The sequence below is a fragment of the Lipophrys pholis genome (assembly GCF_963383615.2).
Source record: "Lipophrys pholis genome assembly, chromosome: 8".
Classification (NCBI taxonomy): Eukaryota; Metazoa; Chordata; class Actinopteri; order Blenniiformes; family Blenniidae; genus Lipophrys; species Lipophrys pholis.
In genome coordinates, this window is record NC_137630.1 from 14,289,076 (window position 1) to 14,307,339 (window position 18,264).

Consider the following 18,264-nt stretch of genomic DNA (forward strand, 5'->3'; position numbering starts at 1 on the left):
GATACACACTTGCATACATTGTATTCACACTGGATACACACTGGACACACACTGGATTCACATTAGATAAACACTGGACACATTATTTACACATTAGATACAGACTGGATGGGTCATCAGTCCATCACTGGGCAAACGCTGCGACACAGCAGCCAATGAAGTCTGCATGCATCCCAGTACTTGGAGAAAACCTACACACACAGACAGGGAGAACATGTAAACTCCACAAAGAAAGGCCGAGTCCGCAGGCTGGAACCAAAGATCGCCTCATCATTATATTATAGCATTATTGGATCCAGTACAACCTGCTCCCATAAATCCGGACATTTGTTTGTTTTGTGATTGTCACAGTGGCTTTAATACACCTTCATGTTTATTCTGGGACTGTAATTTGCCATGACGTTGAGCTCGGTGGAATTATGTTGAAGGGCATTTTCAATACTCTGCTGCTCTCTGGTAGGGCAACTGAACTGAAGTGACTCAGTGTTTGTGGAGATTGTTTATTCCCCTGAATGTGAAATTATTATTCCGGACGAATATGACAGTATATGTATTTTGTTGCATATTCATTTTCCATGCAATTATAAAATGAATTATAATCATTATCATCATTTCCCTTGTACTCGAATTATGTTTGTGCAATAAAAATTTGCAAACAAGTGATGCAGATATGTGATGTCCCCATAGACACAATGGCTACTCTTCAATTGAGGGTAACAGACATAATAACATCTAAAATATGAGTGACACCGTTGGAATATGATAGTCTATTCAGCGGCTCCCTTCTTTAGTCATTACAGCTTTCACTGTGGACTCTGGTTCCTCATGCTCAAGGTCAATTTTGAACTGATACAAGACCAACTTTATCCCCTAAGGTGGGACAGGTGGCTGGATTTTATCATTTCTTCAAACTAAAACATGCCCAACATCTTGACTTCTCATGAAGTCTCGGCCTTTTAGCTGGCTCATTCCTCCGTCTTGATCCGTGTCTCTGTGTCACATTTCTCATCACCTTAAATCAACTCCCAAGATTTATTTACAGTCTGCCCGATTGTGCAATGGAAACAAAAAGCATGGCTGCCTTTTATTTATCGAAAACAAATTAGAATGCATGTGGTGGATCTGTTCACTCTGCTCATGAGCTGGACACGTCTGAGGGCGACAGGTGGACATCAGGGATCAAACAACCCACAAGTTAGATGATGACGCTCAGGAGTGTTTTCCATTTAAAAAAAATTTAAAAAATGTTAAAATAAAAATGTCACACGGCTCATTTCGGCTTGGTGTGCAAGAGCTGATTGCAGCTGGCAGTGTAACAGGTCACCCGTCCATCAGAGTCCAAACACACAGGGAATCACACTCTCACTCAATTCAGACTAATTACGCACAAACACATTTTTTCGGTTTGTGGAAGGAACTCAGAATACCTGCAGGAAAGCTGCATGTGGAAAAGAACACGCAAAGTCAATGAGATGCCACTACGTCACCATGCAGCTCTTCAAATCATCTTTAAAATGTATTTTTTGGAACAAAATGTGGGAAATTGTAAATATTTATGGAGTAAAAATCAAAAATACACTATAAGAACTTGTAATGTGTAGGTTAAATACAAATGGTGGGTCCTGTCTTGTTTTGTGAAAGCATTTTAAGATGACACAACATGGAAACATAATGATCTTACGTTACTGGTTAAATACGAAACAAGGTGTACAAACAAAGGTTTCACTCAACAGTTGATTTAGTACACAGCATAAGGCCCTGCAGGTATTTATCCTCAGCACGTCTACAGCGGTCTGCGCACGCAGTTTGAACCTCTGTTCTATACTGCCCTCTGCTGACACACAACCTACACTGAAGGCATTGAGAAAGGTTGTCACTGCTACCATATGCATGAAGTTTGAGGTGACATATAACAAAGGTTATATTCCCTCGGTGTTTTCTTAAAGGGTGCGCAGTGGAGTGATCCCAGAAATACAGACAAAACCTTTTCTGTCACAATGAGCCAAAATATGCTCTGTATAACAAAACCCCATTGTGCTCTGTGCCTGACGAAAACTTCAGATTTACATTTTCACATGAAACATCGTCAATCACTAGGAGTTTGAAACCTATTCTACTGTGTAAAACTCATTTCAACACTGTTAACAGTAAACATTCAATAGACAACTAAAACACACAGCATGTCTGTATCAGCAAGTTTTATTACAATCCAATGAAATACTATTTTGGCTTTCCAAAAAGAAAAACAAATACAAAGTTTGTACCATACAAAGAGTCCAAAGTGGAGAATGACGAATAACTGCTGATTATAGGTGTTATGCTGCTGAAGAGTTACAAAACAACAACTCCACGTTTTCGTTGCCTCACTCTAAATAAATGACGCCAGCACTTCTTAGTTTTACTGACACATTGAAGCAGGCGGAATACTGAAAAAGAAACATATGATCATGTGCTCGGTGTTGCAGAGGAGTCTAAACTGAAATCTCTTCAACTTATAAATTAAACAATAAATTAAAGCCAGCAGAAGTCTTCAGATAGCTTTGTACAAATACAAATACATAAACTAGTTGGTATTAAAACAGATACATTTGAAATATCAAAGCTACTGGACTACAGTAGAGGCAAGCTGCCAGAAGGCGCCAGAATAATCCCGAACACGTAAAAAAGTCCCATGAGGAGGTTGAGCTTGGCGGTTTTCTGGGGGATCTTGGCGTAGCACCGGCTGCGGAACTGCTTCTCCAGCGGGAAGGCCATGGGCAGCGTGAGCAGGGGCAGCGCCATGCTGATGGTGTAGCGGGTGGCGAGGATGCAGAAGAGCACGTAGGGGACGAAGAGCAGCAGGTTGTAGAGGACGTACGAAAGCGTGGGGCCAACGAGGATCGCCAGGGTGACGATGCCCGCTTGCTTGTCAGAGTCCATGTCTCTGGTGTTGTTGCTGTGGAGGATGGCTTCAGTGTTGAGGGCCAGCGGGACGGCGTAGACCAGCGGGAGCACGGAGAGGTAGCCCACCTGCACCGCGTGGGCAAACATGACTGCCAGGGGGCCAAAGGTTATGAGGATGACAACATCGCCGAGGGCCACGTACTTGAGGCCGATGCCTGGGATTAATGAGAAAGAGAAGAGTGAACAGGAAGCAGCGAGTGATCTTTGACCATCTAAAAACAACATTGAGTCACTGACGAGTGTTTTCTACAACCTCTGCTCTTCCAATACACGCAAATCAAGATAAACAGGAGGTTTTGTTTGACCAAGCAACACATTCAAACTTTTATTCAGACGAAATATTCTAATAAAACTAAACCAATCTAAGTTTTTATTCTACATTTGTTATGAACCACACTGGAGACGTGCCCAACTTCCACAAGTGCAGTGGTGTCAAACACGATGCACACAGGTCACTGTGTTAATTTCAGGTGAAAACACTACACAAAGAGAAGAGCATGATGGAAAGTAGACACTGGGCACCTCGTGAAGAAATTTCACACGGCAGTGTCATTTGAGGGCAAAAGAACGCGTTGAATCAATGAACCGATTCATCCAAATCGCACTAAATGGGGGGGCTGTTCGGTCACGGTGGGGTTCATCTCTCGACGTAGGTTTTCACACTTGTGTTTTATCTTCATTTCAAAAACTTTCAGAGCTGAAAGTGAATCCTCTAACTTTTCATAACAAGAAAACTAACTTTTTTAGTACAAAAATCCATTCCCTTAATACGAAATGGATCAAAAAACCACAGTAGCAGCTGCAAATGGACTTTTGTTCAGTTTCCTTGAATCACACGGCTTCTTTTGTTGCTTCTCGTCACCCCACATGCAATGCTTGTCTGCTGCAGCTTCATTGTGTAATGGTAAGAGTGACCCAGCTGATAACAAGTGAGGCAACAATCCCAGAAATTTCAAGGCAATACTCTACTCACCTCCTGTGTATAGAAAAGAGCTGGAGAGTCCGCCAAAGTAAATAAGGGCTAGGTGCTCCAGTCTGAGTGTCGACAAGAAGTATAGCAGCGTGGCACACAAGCACCCCAACGAGTATAACAAAGCTCCGAACATCACAACATCCTGTGGCGCGAGAATTTCGTCCACCAGAGTCCTGTCGTCGCTCTTCTTGTGGTCGATCCCTTTGGAGAAGTCGTAGTAAGTGTTGACCAGGTTTCCCGCCCCATGGACCACAAGCACAGCGACGGCACACACCATCAGGACGACCAGGTCCACGGAGCCGTCCAGTTTGTACGCCAAGGCGCTGCCCAGGGCCACGGGCGTGAGCGAGGCGCTGAAGCTCCACGGCCTCAGTGCCAGCACGTAGGCTGCACATTTATGTCTGACGTCGGAGGCGACGCGCGCCATCCTGGACGTGTGGTTAGTGCCAGCAGGGTGGCTCTGCACAGAGTTATTCACACCAGTCTGCCACTGTTGGCCATTATGACCATTTGATCCAGGCAGCACAAATGTCTCCGCCCTGCTTGGTTTGTGCTCTTTGGCCATTCCTCTGCCAGGGGTCTCCTGCACCAGCGACGCTCCAAAAGGTTAACGACGGGAGTTCCTGCAGAGACGAACATAACGGCAACATTACAAAGAAGACGCCAACAGTTAGATTTAAAGTTAACATACATACCATTTATTGTATTAAACTAAAACCCGTCTGAGAGACATTTGTCAACAATGTCCGGGCTGGACTGAATGCTACAAACACAAACTATTGCAATTTTGGCTGAGCATTTATCAAACACCATGCTCGGCTCTCAACTGAAACTAAACATTTCCCTTCAGAAGCATCAATATTTAAAAATAGAAAATACATATAATGAATTGAATTGTCAATATATGTCAAATATAATGGAATTTTAAAGTGCTGCTCCCTTTAACCCAGTGTTTCAGGGCATCTTTGGGCTGTTTCCTTCAAGGGGCACCACAACCGAGTATCTGCCTTCACACCACTCCCTCCTTCGTTGTCACACCAACCAATTCCATGTCTTTGTTCACTACATCCATGAACCTTCTCATGTCTGGCAGCACATGTCCAATCCATGTCAACAGAGCATCCCAAACTTCCTCTGTAAACTGCTCAACCTCTGCTGTCTCTCTTATCTGTTCCATTTTGAAAATGATCCAACCTGAAAATCTCAGCATCTTCATCTCTGCCATCTTGAGCTCAACCTGCAGTCTTTTAGACAGTATGACTGTCTCTAACCCCCTGACAATACATTGTTTAGGGATGTAACACTAACAAATTTGGGGGACACTTTTACCAGGTGGCACAAGTTTAACAGTTATTCGTCACCTATCCAGTTTAAAGTATCTCTAGGTTCTTTAGTTCATAAACAGCAACCGAATTTTGAACTGAGATTTGTTTTCATTCTCTTTTTGTATAAATAATGAGGAAATGTATCAGTCTTCCATGAACACAAGAACGGTGTAGCACTTGTTGAGATCTTTTGTAAAAGACATGTTCCTAAGCTTATTTCAGTATGCAGTATACAGCGATTGACAACTGTGACCCTAATAAAAAAGGTAGTGCTATACCTCTAATCCTATATCAGTTATAAGAATGAAAATCCTTTGCTCGTGTGTTTTCAACAAGAAGGAATGGGGGTAGTAGTCTACAAATTGTCATGAAATGTCAGACTGCTGTGATGAGACCCAGCCATAAAATCTAGATTTTAAAACTCAAATCACCAGCCAACAAAGTTAACCTACTCATAACAACATCTAAAAGCATCCTGCTGGTATTTAGTTAACATGACTTAAATTCATCTCCTTACACGCGGCATTCCTCTCAAAACTAGACACTCTCCAACGTTAGTGGAGCCAAATTCAGAGGACACACAGACTCCTGCCACTTTGGGAAAAAAACCTGCAGAGCAAACAGAAGAAGGAAACAACTCCTGAGATTATGAGATTAGCGCTAACCATAGCCGCCGAGCTAACGAAGTGTGCGGGGACAGAGGGGAGCAAATGTGTCCTACCTGCTGCGAGGCTTCACCTTCCCACACGAACCGGGCCGCTCCCCGCCACGAAACATACTTCTGAGCTCACTGGGCCCACCGAGCCAGAGGCAGACACAAAGCTTACGTGTCAACTTGGAGGGTAAACGACTGGCTGGTGAACGCTGCTGGACCTGACGGGCGCCATTTCCTCCGTCCGGAGCGTCACAGCGATCAGGGGAGGAGGAAACCGCGGCGACTACAAATCGTTCCGCCTTATTTGTTCCTCACGAAAATTCCTGTTATGAAACAAAGGTCAATAATAACAATAACAACAACAGTAATAATAACAGTAACAAGAAGAAGAAGAAGAAGAAGAAGAAGAAGAAGAAGAAGAAGAAGAAGAAGAAGACCTAGCGATTGAACTGAGGAATAAGAATAAAAATTATTATTAGAGATAGAAATGGAAAAATGGGTTCAAATCATGATAAATTGTTTAATGGTCTATAGCAGTTTGAGCACCCACCCACCCATCACCATTGACAGGTCCACCACTGCATCACAGGGTAAACACAGAGAGACAAACAACCACATCCGCTCACATTCACACTTAAGGGGCAATTTAGGGTAAGCAAAATAAAGGTGTCTGAATAAATTAACCTCACATGCATGTGTTTGGACTGTGTGAGGAAGACCAGGCACACACAAGGAGAACATGCAAACTCCACACAGACAGGCCCAGACCATGTTTAAACCTACAACCTCTTGCTGTGAGGCGAGAGCCCTAACCACTGGATCACTGGGCAGCCTTGGTTGAGCATTTTGCTAAGTTTAGGTTTGTTAAATTTGCCATCAAAGTTGGCCGAGAAGGTTATGTTTTCCAGCTATGTGTATTTATTTATTGGTTTGTATGTATGTATGTATGTATGTATGTATGTATGTATGTATGTATGTATGTATGTATGTATGTATGTATGTATGTATTTCACCAACTTTTTGCAATACTTACCTGAACCTGAATTGCATGACATTGTCATCATCGAAGGACCAATCGATAAGATTTTGGGACGTTAACGGCTAACTGTTTCCGAATAAATCCCCCAAAACTGCGAAAAAATGTCCCATTCGTCTCATCACACTGAATTTCTTTTGAAATTTTCTAGTAATAATAATGCTAATATACCTCCCAGAAAGCCTTGCAGCCTGTCCATAACCTGGCAGGTGAGCTGTTTCCATAGGGATTAGCTACGATACACACAGTGATGGAGCTACCTGATCTAACTCGGTTCCACAAGCAAATGTGGTGTTGGCGAAGTTATGTACTCTACCAAGTGCCTGTTCTATTTTTTTTTTTGTTTGTTTGTTTAAAGTTGCTTTATGGTTGTTTTGAACCTCATGTTCAGCATAAATATCTGAAGTAGGTCAGTTTGTTTACTTTTTGTTACAGTGGCTTACTTTCTGTCTGTTTCTGTTGTTTTTCTTTATTTGGAGATATTCTGTCTCTGTGTGTTCTCCGTATTTGAAAGTACTTTGGCATTTTTATGCTAAATTTGCATATACCTATTCATATACAAATTATATTTGTGGGACAACACAAAACACCTGACCTCTTGAGCCCCTGGAAATTGCAGAAAATGCATATAACATGTGAAAGATCTAAAGTACAGATGCTTACTTTTGACACAACAATATTCTGCACATCAGACCATCACCTCTACTAAACAACAACAATAAAGCTGGCCTTGATGCATCACTTCTCACCATACTGGTCCCCAGGTTCTATATATTTACTTGTTGAAAAACACAACTTGCACGCTGTGCCAGTGTGTGTACTTACTACAATATTCATTGGCTATTCTGTTTTCCATTGAGGAAATAGCAGAAAGTTACCTACATGAGAACACAGACGAATGCAGCTTGACTCTTTAATCTGTACATCCATTGTCTCTATAGACTCTTGGGCTGCAGCCGAAAGGGCAAAGCCAGGGTACAGTCGGATCTAGTCACCAGTCCATCACAGAGCAAACACACATGCCTACAGAAATATCACTCATGTGGGAAAATACTGGAGTACATTAGCATAACTCCATAGAGGCCAGAATCCAACTTCTGATGTTCTGAGCTGAAACCATCCATCCATTGTGAAGGGAGAGTACAAGCTGGAGAGGTCAGCACATGGCAGACAGAGATGTCCACCTGATCACGCTCACATGACACCTATGAGACATTTAGATCAATTCAGAATACTTCATATATAGATGGGATCCCAGCCATGATTTTTAAAGTTATTCAAATGTAAAACACCACACTGCGAATTATTGCTCTTTCTTTTCTGCTATGAAATAGTCTGTGCGTGCCACAGGAGAAGAAGACAAAACCTCCTTCCCCCCCCCCCCTTCTCCTTCTTCTCTGCAGCGTTGCGTAAACTTTTGGAAACCAGGTTCAAAATAAAGCATCTGATTCCGCTTTAAACCTCCGCCTCTGCAACAAGTGCTTCTGACGGACAGTGCGGCGGCGTTTGGTTTTCATTAGTTCGTCTCGACACTGACCCCCTGCCCCTGCTCCGGTAATGTGAAACCAGCCCGCTGACAGGCGCACTGCGCGGAAGAGAAGCCGATCGAGCGGATCTGAGACTCCTGCAGTCTGCGCTGCGCTGCGTTCACTGCCCGGTGCGCAGCCCGCTGGACTCACTGCGCCGCCGCACACCGACGCTCCCCCGCTTGTGACTGACACGCGCAATGGCCAAGAAGTAGTATCCCCGGGCATAGATGGTGAAATAGTCTCCGCGGCGTGGCATTGTTTGCATTTTTTTTTTCCTCCCCTCTCTCTCCTATCCCTCCCGGAGGTGTGATATCGCAGCCATGGTGTGCTGTCAGACTCCTGGAAGTTCACGCAGTGGAGCGCGGGGCTGCGCTCCTCTGCTGGCTGCTGCGCTCCTCAACCTTCTGTTCGCAGGGATGCAACAAACCACAGCGTTTCCCTCCTGGAGGTTAGAGGTATGCTGTGATCACCATATGACTGTCCAGTATACTTACTGCTTGTCAGGGGGCTAAGGATGGGATGCTATTTTTTAATCACAATTTTTTTTTTTATCAATCAGTGACTGTTTAGGAAGTTAAAAAATATATAAATTTATAGATCTTTGATTTAGCACAGAGAAGAAAACTTGGGAGCATCTCAAAAGTTATCAACGTAGAGACTGCCATTTTAATATTTAGACAATTAAGTGTATGTATTTATTTCTTTTGTTGGCTATAATAATTCTTTCTCTTTGTAAAGAGGGTGGATATGACTTCTATACTCTCTTTTGGTTGGTTGCATTGTTCTCCTCAACATCTGCTTCTGCGGCGGAGGTCGTGAGCTATTCAACAGAATCCAAAGCAGCTTTAAGTGCCACACAACAAGGCCAGCAGACATTTGAATATTACCAATCATCCCATAGTGTAACTTTGATTTTTATTTCTCTCACAGTGAAAAACATACCGAAGCATTGTTAAAAGAAAATCACGGACATGATCAGTCTATCGTGTTGTGTAAAACTTTACTCAATGATTGACATTATTTAGGAGCAATTCATTGGGTTGCTCATGTTGTGGCCAATCAATATATAGGTGGTAAAAGAGAAGCTCTGAGATTGTGATCTCAATGAAGTTTTTACTTGCAAATGATAAAATAAAAAATAAAAAACACCCGACAGTGAACATTACACCTTTATAATGTTCGTTGATTAAGCATGGTCAAAAGGAGAAAACAACAGATAATAGAGCATATCAGTAGGCACCAAATAGAGGATTCATCGTCCATACAATTTCAGTCTCTCACTCCTCTTTTTTCTTTAAACTTATAATTAGTTTGACATTATCAGCTGTAGTAGCTCAGAGACCGTCTTACAGATATCAGATTCAATCAGATACCTGTTCAGTATAGATGCAGTTATAAGGGAAACCCCGAAGGGAAAGGAATGGATCTTTGCGCAGTAATATGCTAAGTGAAAGTGATGAATGTGTTCCTATTTCAATCAGTGTCATCCACCCACTGTGATATGAAGCCCCAGGGAAAGCTTTCTATCATTTCCTTTCGCCACACACTCTTCATTATGTGTCAATCCAGAAACCTGCTAGTATGAGATTACATAACTGGGTTAGATAAGCTTCTTGTGAACCGCCGGAGAAAATGCATAAGCTGCGTTGCTTTGCATTACTGAATAATGTGAAGTCAAGTCTTACAAAGCATTTCTCTGCTACCATATGGCATAATTAAAACGCAGTTTTGTATCAGTTCTGACAGTAGACAGCGTATTGAAAGCGTTTGACCCCATCAAGCTGCAGACTGTTGAGGAAAAAAAAGCCAAGAAAAGTTCAAAAGTTTGTGTTTTGAATTATACGCTGAAAATAGTCATTGTTTATTAGATCCATAAATGTTTCTTTGCCTAAGGACGAAAGCCATATTCCCCGGTTTTGCAGTTTCTGGAACTGATGGTAAACTCTTCCAGACTCTCTCTAAGATCCTCTGAGGTTTGCCCTCAGACGGTTTGCCCTCTGAATCAGCATTCCCTGCAGCCGTCGAGGTTTGGTTCAGAGGGGTGGTTTCAGCTCCTGTGGTTTGCGCTTCATCTTAATTTGAGCTGAAGTGGCGAGATTAGATTTGCGGTGACTTTAACAAGATGTGACACAGAAAGAACTGTGCTGAGCTCAATGCATTAAACACCTCATAAGTCACTCGAACACATGATTTCAGTGTGTCAGCCGAGGCCAGCACGGCAACTACTGTATGAAACAATCATCTCTTCACGGTATCCAATGCAGGGGCATTATTTCTTTTATGAAAGCAGCCGGCATCGTCAAAGTTCAGCGGGGACGTGGGACTGTCTGCCTGCCCGTTTCAATATTTTGGGAAGGAAATGAAGGAAGTGCTGCATCTATTTGTCTTGTGTGGGTGAAGCAGGAACAGGAACCAGAGGATAGGGTGTAGAATACAGAATGAAGGAAGCGGCTTTGATATTTGCTCACCGTCTTACTCAGTTCTTCCCAGTCAGAAAAAAAGCTGAGGGGTTTTCTTAAGGCAGAGTTTGATGTGACTGTAAAAGTAAGCAGTGATTCAGGGTTTTTCACGTTTTCAGTAAGAGCACGTCTTAGTGTTTTGTTCCGGTTGACCACACCTGTGTCTGGGGAGAATAATGCCACCATATGGAAGACGTAAATCGTAAATTGTGAAGGTGGTGTGCCCTGTAATTCTCTCAAAAGCTGCCTGCAGACATAGAAAAATACTCAGTTGACAGTCTTGCCTAGTTTCACACTTAAACAGACCCGCCCAGCTGCAGGTGAGTAAACCGGGCTTGCAGCCTCCTCTTGGCTACACCTCAGATCCCTAAAGGACAGTCTCAATGCTGCATCTTGGATGTCTCAACAAGCACTTACTTTGAGACATACTGACGCTTTTACACTTACTGCAAACTGAGTCCCGTCAGCAGAGTCTACTCATCCCTTCACATCATACATCTAATGCACTGTATTCATGCCTATTCATTTTGAAGTGCAAAGTAACAATAAGTAGAAGCTTTGTGAGCATTTGTCTTCAACGTGTGTTGACTCATTTCAACACAGAAGCATTCCAGAGTCCGATGAAAAGCTGTCAGCCCAAATGTTTGCATCCTCGTTCACAAGTAAAGCAATAGATCAGATTTAACGTAACTCGGGGAGTCAAAAGTGTGTTTCTTTCTAATTTAACCTCCACAGTCTCAACCAGTTCAGAGTGCTGGGCCTGATTCCAGGAAGGGTACAACCCGGACAGGTTATGAGTGCATGACAATAACTTCTAACCTTAACAGTAACCCTTCCTCAATTAACCTCAAGTACATGCTTTTTGAACATTGACAGGGAACAGGAATAACCAGACAAATCTCGTGCACAGAGAAAACGTGCAACCTCATTATAAGATGAGGGTGCTAATCAAAACACCACAAACCATAACCTTTCATTTAAACTAAGCAATTCACTTTTTGTGGTTTAAAACCAGACAAAAGATTTCAATCTATTTTAACATATAATTTGTTATCTATGGGAGTGATAGCAACTAAAAAAAGGTATCTGGGTTGATACATTTCAAAGCAGTGTACATGTACAGGTCATGCTTGTAATGACTCAAAGGTGTGTGTACCTGCAGCAGTTTCAATGATTGCCTCCTTAAAACTGCATTAAACTCAACAGGAAAAGAAAGAAACCCTCAGAGCAACAACAAAAAACAAAAGTCCCTTTTGTTGACCCGTTTTCTCACTGAAAGACATCACGATGAAAGTTTATCAAAGACGTCCCATCACCATTTAACAATCAGCAGGTGAACCACAACCCGACTCGTCAGAAAACATTCATGGAAACGAAAATACAGATTGTACACAACTCAGGCTTCACTGTTAGAAGTAAAGTTCCTTCTTCCTAAAGAAAGTCAGTCACAATGTGTCTGTAAAAGTCATCATACTGGCTGAAGTACATTTCTACAGCTGACGAGTGCTCCTTAAGTGGGGATGGTTTTGCTGTTCAAAAATAAAATCTATAATTTCCGCGTGCGGAAACACAAATAACTCCTAAGGTTTTTTTTTTACTAAGTCTATCTCAGTGTGGCATGAGCGTGCATCAAGCATTCAACGTCTCTCTACAGTTTGAGGTGATTCATTAAAGGTTTTTCTTTGTCCAAGGAAGAAGCTCAAACCACTGCGCTGCTCATTGGGATTCGCAAAGAGGCCCGGACGCAAGTGCTCCACCTCTCCAGGAACAAGCGCTACACCCTCACGCCGGAGCAGCTCAAATGGGACAAGTTCAAGCTCACATACAAGTATTTACTTGGAGTCTCTCCTCTTTGCAACATAGCGACCAAGTGCCGTGGTAGAAAATTAGAGGGTGAAAGATGACAGCAAAAGAAAAGCTGCGGAGCAAAGATTAAAAGCCGGAGAGTAAGAGATCGATTGTTGGTTTTGGAACAAACACACGAGCGCAGACGAAGCAGGTCCTCCGCGGACATTTAATGCCGTCTTACAATCCAGCTGTTGATGTGGGTTTTGCTGCACTTCAAAATGATCATTGATGAGCTTGCCATATCTTCTCATCTCATGAGGGATGCTCATTCAAAATTGTCTGCCGAGATTAAAAAAAGAAAAAAAGAAAGTCCAACCAAAAGTTGGTAGGAGTCTTCGTGTGATCGCCGTACAAGTCCGCACTTTCATTTGTCAAAGAGGAAAATTAAAGGGCACATAAGGGATTTCTCAGTTGCTTGGCTTCACTAAATTTGGCCTGCGCTGGACTAACTGTTTGGAGAAGCTCCAGTGACTTTATTCTAGCTGGAGCTGTAAAATGATCCTATAAAGTCCTTTATGGGTAGATTAGATTGAGGCAGAGAGCTTCTGTCGTTCGCCTTTTGGAGATCCAACAAATTTTACTGGACAGAAGACAAAAATGATTAATCGTATGAACTGTTCTTCACTCAGTAAAATAGTTTGTACCAACCTGTTTCTGAATGAGCTTTATTGGACGTGTCAGTATCGGTCCAACCCGAGCCGAGCTATCAGGGAATCTCGAGTGTCAGCAGTGGGGCTGGACTTGCACAGTGCTTGTGGGAATTCTCGGTGCGTCTGAACAGTAGCCATTGTGTTTTTGGCAGATGTTTCTGCTGTAGAGGAATGTGCACAGAGACCAGTACTAACTGCATAATGCTGTTTTGTCTGAGCAGGTTGCTCTCCTTCCCTACAAACTTGATAAATGCCAGTGACACTCGTCGAGGCATTGCCAAGGCTTTTGGCATGTGGAGCGACGTGTCGCCGTTCAGCTTCAGGGAGGTGCCAGCTGACGAAGAGGCGGACATTAAGATCGGTGGGTACTGTGCATGTGGCTGCGTCGCTCCACGACAGATGTTCGACGGCTCTGAGCTCCAGACCTCTGCTCTGTCTTTACCTCTCCCCCTCCTGTCAGCGCCGAAAAGTCTTTGCCTCCAAGCTCATTAAATCACATGCCGCGACTAGATTACACCAGCTTATATCCAGCATGATTCATTATACTAACCGGGAAAAAAAAATTATGAATGCTTAACAACTTCTATACATATCAGCCCATGGTGAACCCGTTTAAATTGTTGTTTTATCCATCGCTTTGGGGTTCGAACTCCAAGGGTCTTGCATTAATTCCTGATTACAGAGAGAGGAATAGTTGTCATCCTTTGGGGTTAACCCTCAGGAAAAAGTTCTGTCTTTAGCAATTCATCATCTCGCTGCTGCCGTCTACGCGGAGCAGAAATAATAGAGTGAGGGCTTCCCTTCTCGGCTCTGAGCTATCTCTCTTTCTCTCTGTTTTGGCAGGCTTTTATTCAGTTAACCACACAGACTGCTTGCAGTCCTACTTGCACCATTGTTTCGACGGCATAACAGGAGAATTGGCTCACGCCTTCTTCCCGCCAACCGGAGAGATCCACTTTGATGACCATGAATACTGGATTCTGGGAAACATGCGCTTCAGCTGGAAAAAAGGCATGCGTGCTTGTCATGTTTGCGAAACTTGTCAAATTGAATCCATAAGGTGATGGATGCAGTGAAAGCTGAATTCCTCCCTCAACGACGAGAGAGAAAAATAATCGACGGTACCTCTGTTGCAGGAGTTTGGCTGACCGACCTCGTCCACGTAGCTACACACGAGATAGGCCACGTCCTGGGACTCATGCACTCCATGGAATCCAAAGCTATAATGCACCTGAACGCAACCCTGACAGGGCGTAAGCTAATCACGCAGGATGAGGTGTGGGGCTTGCACCGTCTCTACGGTATGTTCACAATCTGAATGCCTTTCAGCATCTTCGCAGAACATTAATAATCCAGTTCGTGCTTTTGACAAGAGCGCTTCGGACTTGGATTAATTAGGTCTTGATGACATTTTGCAATTCTTCCAAAAGCCTTGTCAAGGCCTTGGTGTCCTTCTGGGATCAGACTACATGATGAGGGTGGTGGTCCAACCTCATAAATATGAGGCGCCTGGAACAAGAAATGAGCAGGGATTACAGAGTGGCAGACAACAGTTCAATTTGGAATGCTTTTGGGTATCCCAACGGAAAGAGAACCAGGAGTAGTCTTTAGAAAACCCCAACAACTAATTCCATGGTTTTATCATTGGACATGAAGTGTAAGAGAATGATGTTGGTGTCTTTGTGGAAGAACATCCAAGCAGTTGATCCACAAACTCCTCCTTCCTGATCAACTGTGTATATGATGAAAGAGGGCAAGCTGTTAGTGGGTCGCAGTCCAAAGTGGAGTCGTTGGTTCTGTAGGCCAAGTCAGCGCAGGGAATCTGAGGTTTTTGGTGAGGGCTCGATCTTACACAGTGGCCATCTCCAGAGTAGAAATATCAAGTGGTCTGATCCCAGCATTAGAATTATTACATCTCCATCCAGCAGTGAAAAAAACCAAACTGTAATGCATTTTTGGTCAGAAGCAGCTAGAAAGTAGACCACAGTGTAAGTCTTTGATGGGTGACACTGAAAGCCAACGTGGCATTAATGAATACTGTATAAACTACTCATGAGTCATCATTAGCATGTATTATGGTGAGTCATTTTCATTGGAACAAAAAGCAGATCGAGGATCCAAATATTTTTTTTTTGCTGCTGACTGAGAGGCTGCTGCTGTCTGATCCTCCTCCTCCTCCTCCTCTCTTCCAGGATGTTTGGACCGGTTATTTATCTGTCCAGCCTGGGCTCGGAAAGGCTATTGCGACAGCAAGCGCAAGCTGATGCAGAAGCACTGCCCCTCCAGCTGTGATTTCTGTTACGGTAAGACACGGCAGCACAGCAGCAGCAGCAGCAGCAGCAGAAGCAGTCCAAGGAAAGAAAAGAAAAAAAGAAAAAAAAAAAGGTTTTCTCTCAATTGAGCAGCACAAGGAGCTGCTGTGAACCGTTTGCCAATGGAGCAACGGGAGCCAACAGGTCCAGCCATACAGGGCTGCGATGGAGGTTTTCAACCATCTGATTTGAGGAGGGATTACACATGCCACTGGAGAAGTTTGCATGTTGATCGCTGCAGAAGAGTGGGATCCTCAAGATAGCAAAAATAATTTTTCAATCTCTAGAATACAGATGCAGGCCAGCCACTATATATAGTGATAGTGGATGGGTTACATCGACGGCGACACATCAGCAAACTGACAGCTCCAAACACTTAAAGTCCACTGCTGGACGCTCTGGTGCTGATATCTATTCTTGCATAACAGGAAATGGCTCTTCTTAGCCATTGCAGCCCCACAGATTGTTGTGACTCTCTGAGATTTTTGTCAGCAACAAGGGACAGCGTGGAAAGAGGCAAGAGGATACGATTCCTGGCTCGCAGTAATCTGTTCCTCATTGTTGATTGGGAGACGTTGTACGGCTGTGGAAAATTCCTGAGTGACTCCAAACCGCTGGAATTTCAGACTGTGGCTTGAGGGTTAGAGACACACAAGGTCAATTTGGATTTTTGCGGCATTAACGAGAATGACTGTTTTTTAGTTAGACTTTGACTTGATCACAAAGTTGCCTGTTCGCTGTGATAGAGGCTGCATCAAATAAAATTTACAGTAATCAGAGTTGTCGAAAAGCGGCACGTTTTCTGCCAAATCTCTTGTGTGTGATGCTCGTATCAAATGTGGGGAGACTGCTGAATATTGAGGTTAGTGCTTCATTTGAGGAGAAAGCTCAGGCATTAAACTGCTGTGAAGTTCATTTGGATCAACTTTGAGCTTGTTTTAATACGCAGTCATCTGTTCTGGGCCCTGCAGCAGCCAGCAAGGCTGTGAAGCTGGTGTCCAATTACGAGCAAACAATGATCTGTACTGGAAACACAATTTTGGTGAACCGCATGTGGATGAGTAATGTCAAAAGCATGATATCAATATGATGGATATCGATAAGAACAATTCTAACTTATTATTTGTGAGTCCTGCAGCACTCCATAGGAACCGACACAACACACAGCATAATGTGTAATTACATAGATAGCAAGTCAAAACTGGATTATATATATATATTTATATATATATATATATATTTATTAGATAGTGTCACAGGGAGTTATCAAAGCAGACTAGGCAAAAGTACAAGCTGGACACATGACGAGTCAATCACACAGAAAACGTGCAGAGGCACCAGCTTACCTAACCTTTCCTTAAAGATTTCATATTTGCCGCTCTTACTTTAGAACACCGTCTAAAAACTTTCCTTTCAATCGTTTTCAGAATTCCCTTTTCCCACTGTAGCGCCCACACCGGCTGCCCCAAGGACTAAACACAAGCTGGTCATCGAGGGCAAAAAGCTGACTTTTCGATGTGGGAAGAAAATAGCTTCAAAGAAAGGCAAAGTATAGTGAGTGTCTCTCTTATGGCTCCGTTACGAGTTCACCTGGCGCCCAAGGGCTCTTTCAACGACACGCCGACTCTTCTGTTTCAGCTGGTACAAGGACGGGGAGCTGCTGGAGTACTCGCACCCAAACTACATCTCCTTGAAAGATGACCACATCACCATAGTGGCCAACGCCATCAACGAAGGCACATACACCTGCATTGTGAAGAAAAAAGACAAGGTTCTCACCAACTACTCATGGAGAGTACGCGTGCGCTTCTGAAACGCCACGCCAGCTCATCTGCACACTGAGGAGGAGACGTTCACAGACACGGTCACCCGCAGACCTCATTCACTAGGGCACATATTTCTTCATCTGTTTCGTTGGAAAGTGGCTTTTCGGCATCTTTTGTATTGTCAACTGTCATGTGGATGTGTTTGTATGCGCAAATAATAAATGATCTGAGACAGGTGGAAAACATTCTACTTGACTGTAAAAAAAGCCCTTTGTGACAGAAACTGCAGTTTGGATTTTTAGTTGGTATCAAAAAAAAAAAACCCAAACAAAACAAAAAAACGCTGCAGAATGTCCGTCATTTGAGACGACACATCAGCACCCATCAAGCCTGGACTTCTTCAAAGCTGCTGCTGCAAAAGCAGAAACTCTATCCAAGGCCACCCGGAGATTCTTGGGCAATCTAATTAGTTGGATAGTGTTATAATTTAATTTAGAGAATATTAGCACCAACTGGAGAATTTGCAGCAGGGAGACCAACGAGACCAGCCACATGGAAAACGTGTCATTTAAGAAAACGTCCACATGCCTAATGAGTTTCTTTTTAGGGGATTGAAGAAGAAAAAAAAAAAAAAGCTACAGAAGCTTTCTGCTCAGATGCCTGCCATTTCAATAATTTACACACTGACCAAAGTAAGCTACTAAAGCCAGAATAAGCAATGTTGTCTACAGCCTCTGGAGCTGTTTGGACCTTAAACCGCATATGGAA

The 18,264-nt window shown here is 43.2% G+C and overlaps 2 protein-coding genes across 4 annotated transcripts; one reads left to right on the forward strand and one right to left on the reverse strand.

Annotated features, from left to right (window-relative positions):
• Nucleotides 1–1,634: 1,634 nt before the first annotated feature.
• ubiad1 (UbiA prenyltransferase domain containing 1) lies at nt 1,635–6,152 on the reverse strand. 2 transcript variants are annotated; one of them, XM_080469237.1, is made up of 4 exons: nt 5,963–6,144; nt 5,759–5,850; nt 3,917–4,539; nt 2,183–3,098 (listed from the first exon to the last, which is right to left on the reverse strand). In XM_080469237.1, the coding sequence occupies exons 3-4, from the start codon at nt 4,479–4,481 to the stop codon at nt 2,611–2,613; spliced, it is 1,053 nt and encodes a 350-aa protein (XP_080325363.1). In that variant the 5' UTR covers nt 4,482–4,539; nt 5,759–5,850; nt 5,963–6,144; the 3' UTR covers nt 2,183–2,610. The 2 variants fall into 2 exon arrangements, with proteins under 2 accessions (XP_080325362.1, XP_080325363.1); XM_080469236.1 differs by lacking the exon at nt 5,759–5,850 and having other exon boundaries at nt 1,635–3,098; nt 5,963–6,152.
• Nucleotides 6,153–8,352: 2,200 nt separating this feature from the next.
• On the forward strand, nt 8,353–17,755 carry mmp23ba (matrix metallopeptidase 23ba). Of its 2 annotated transcripts, XM_080470422.1 has the most exons (8): nt 8,353–8,916; nt 12,612–12,748; nt 13,640–13,779; nt 14,262–14,429; nt 14,555–14,719; nt 15,611–15,721; nt 17,158–17,284; nt 17,369–17,755. In XM_080470422.1, the coding sequence occupies exons 1-8, from the start codon at nt 8,782–8,784 to the stop codon at nt 17,541–17,543; spliced, it is 1,158 nt and encodes a 385-aa protein (XP_080326548.1). In that variant the 5' UTR covers nt 8,353–8,781; the 3' UTR covers nt 17,544–17,755. The 2 variants fall into 2 exon arrangements, with proteins under 2 accessions (XP_080326548.1, XP_080326549.1); XM_080470423.1 differs by lacking the exon at nt 14,262–14,429 and having other exon boundaries at nt 8,359–8,916.
• The last annotated feature ends 509 nt before the right edge of the window (nt 17,756–18,264 follow it).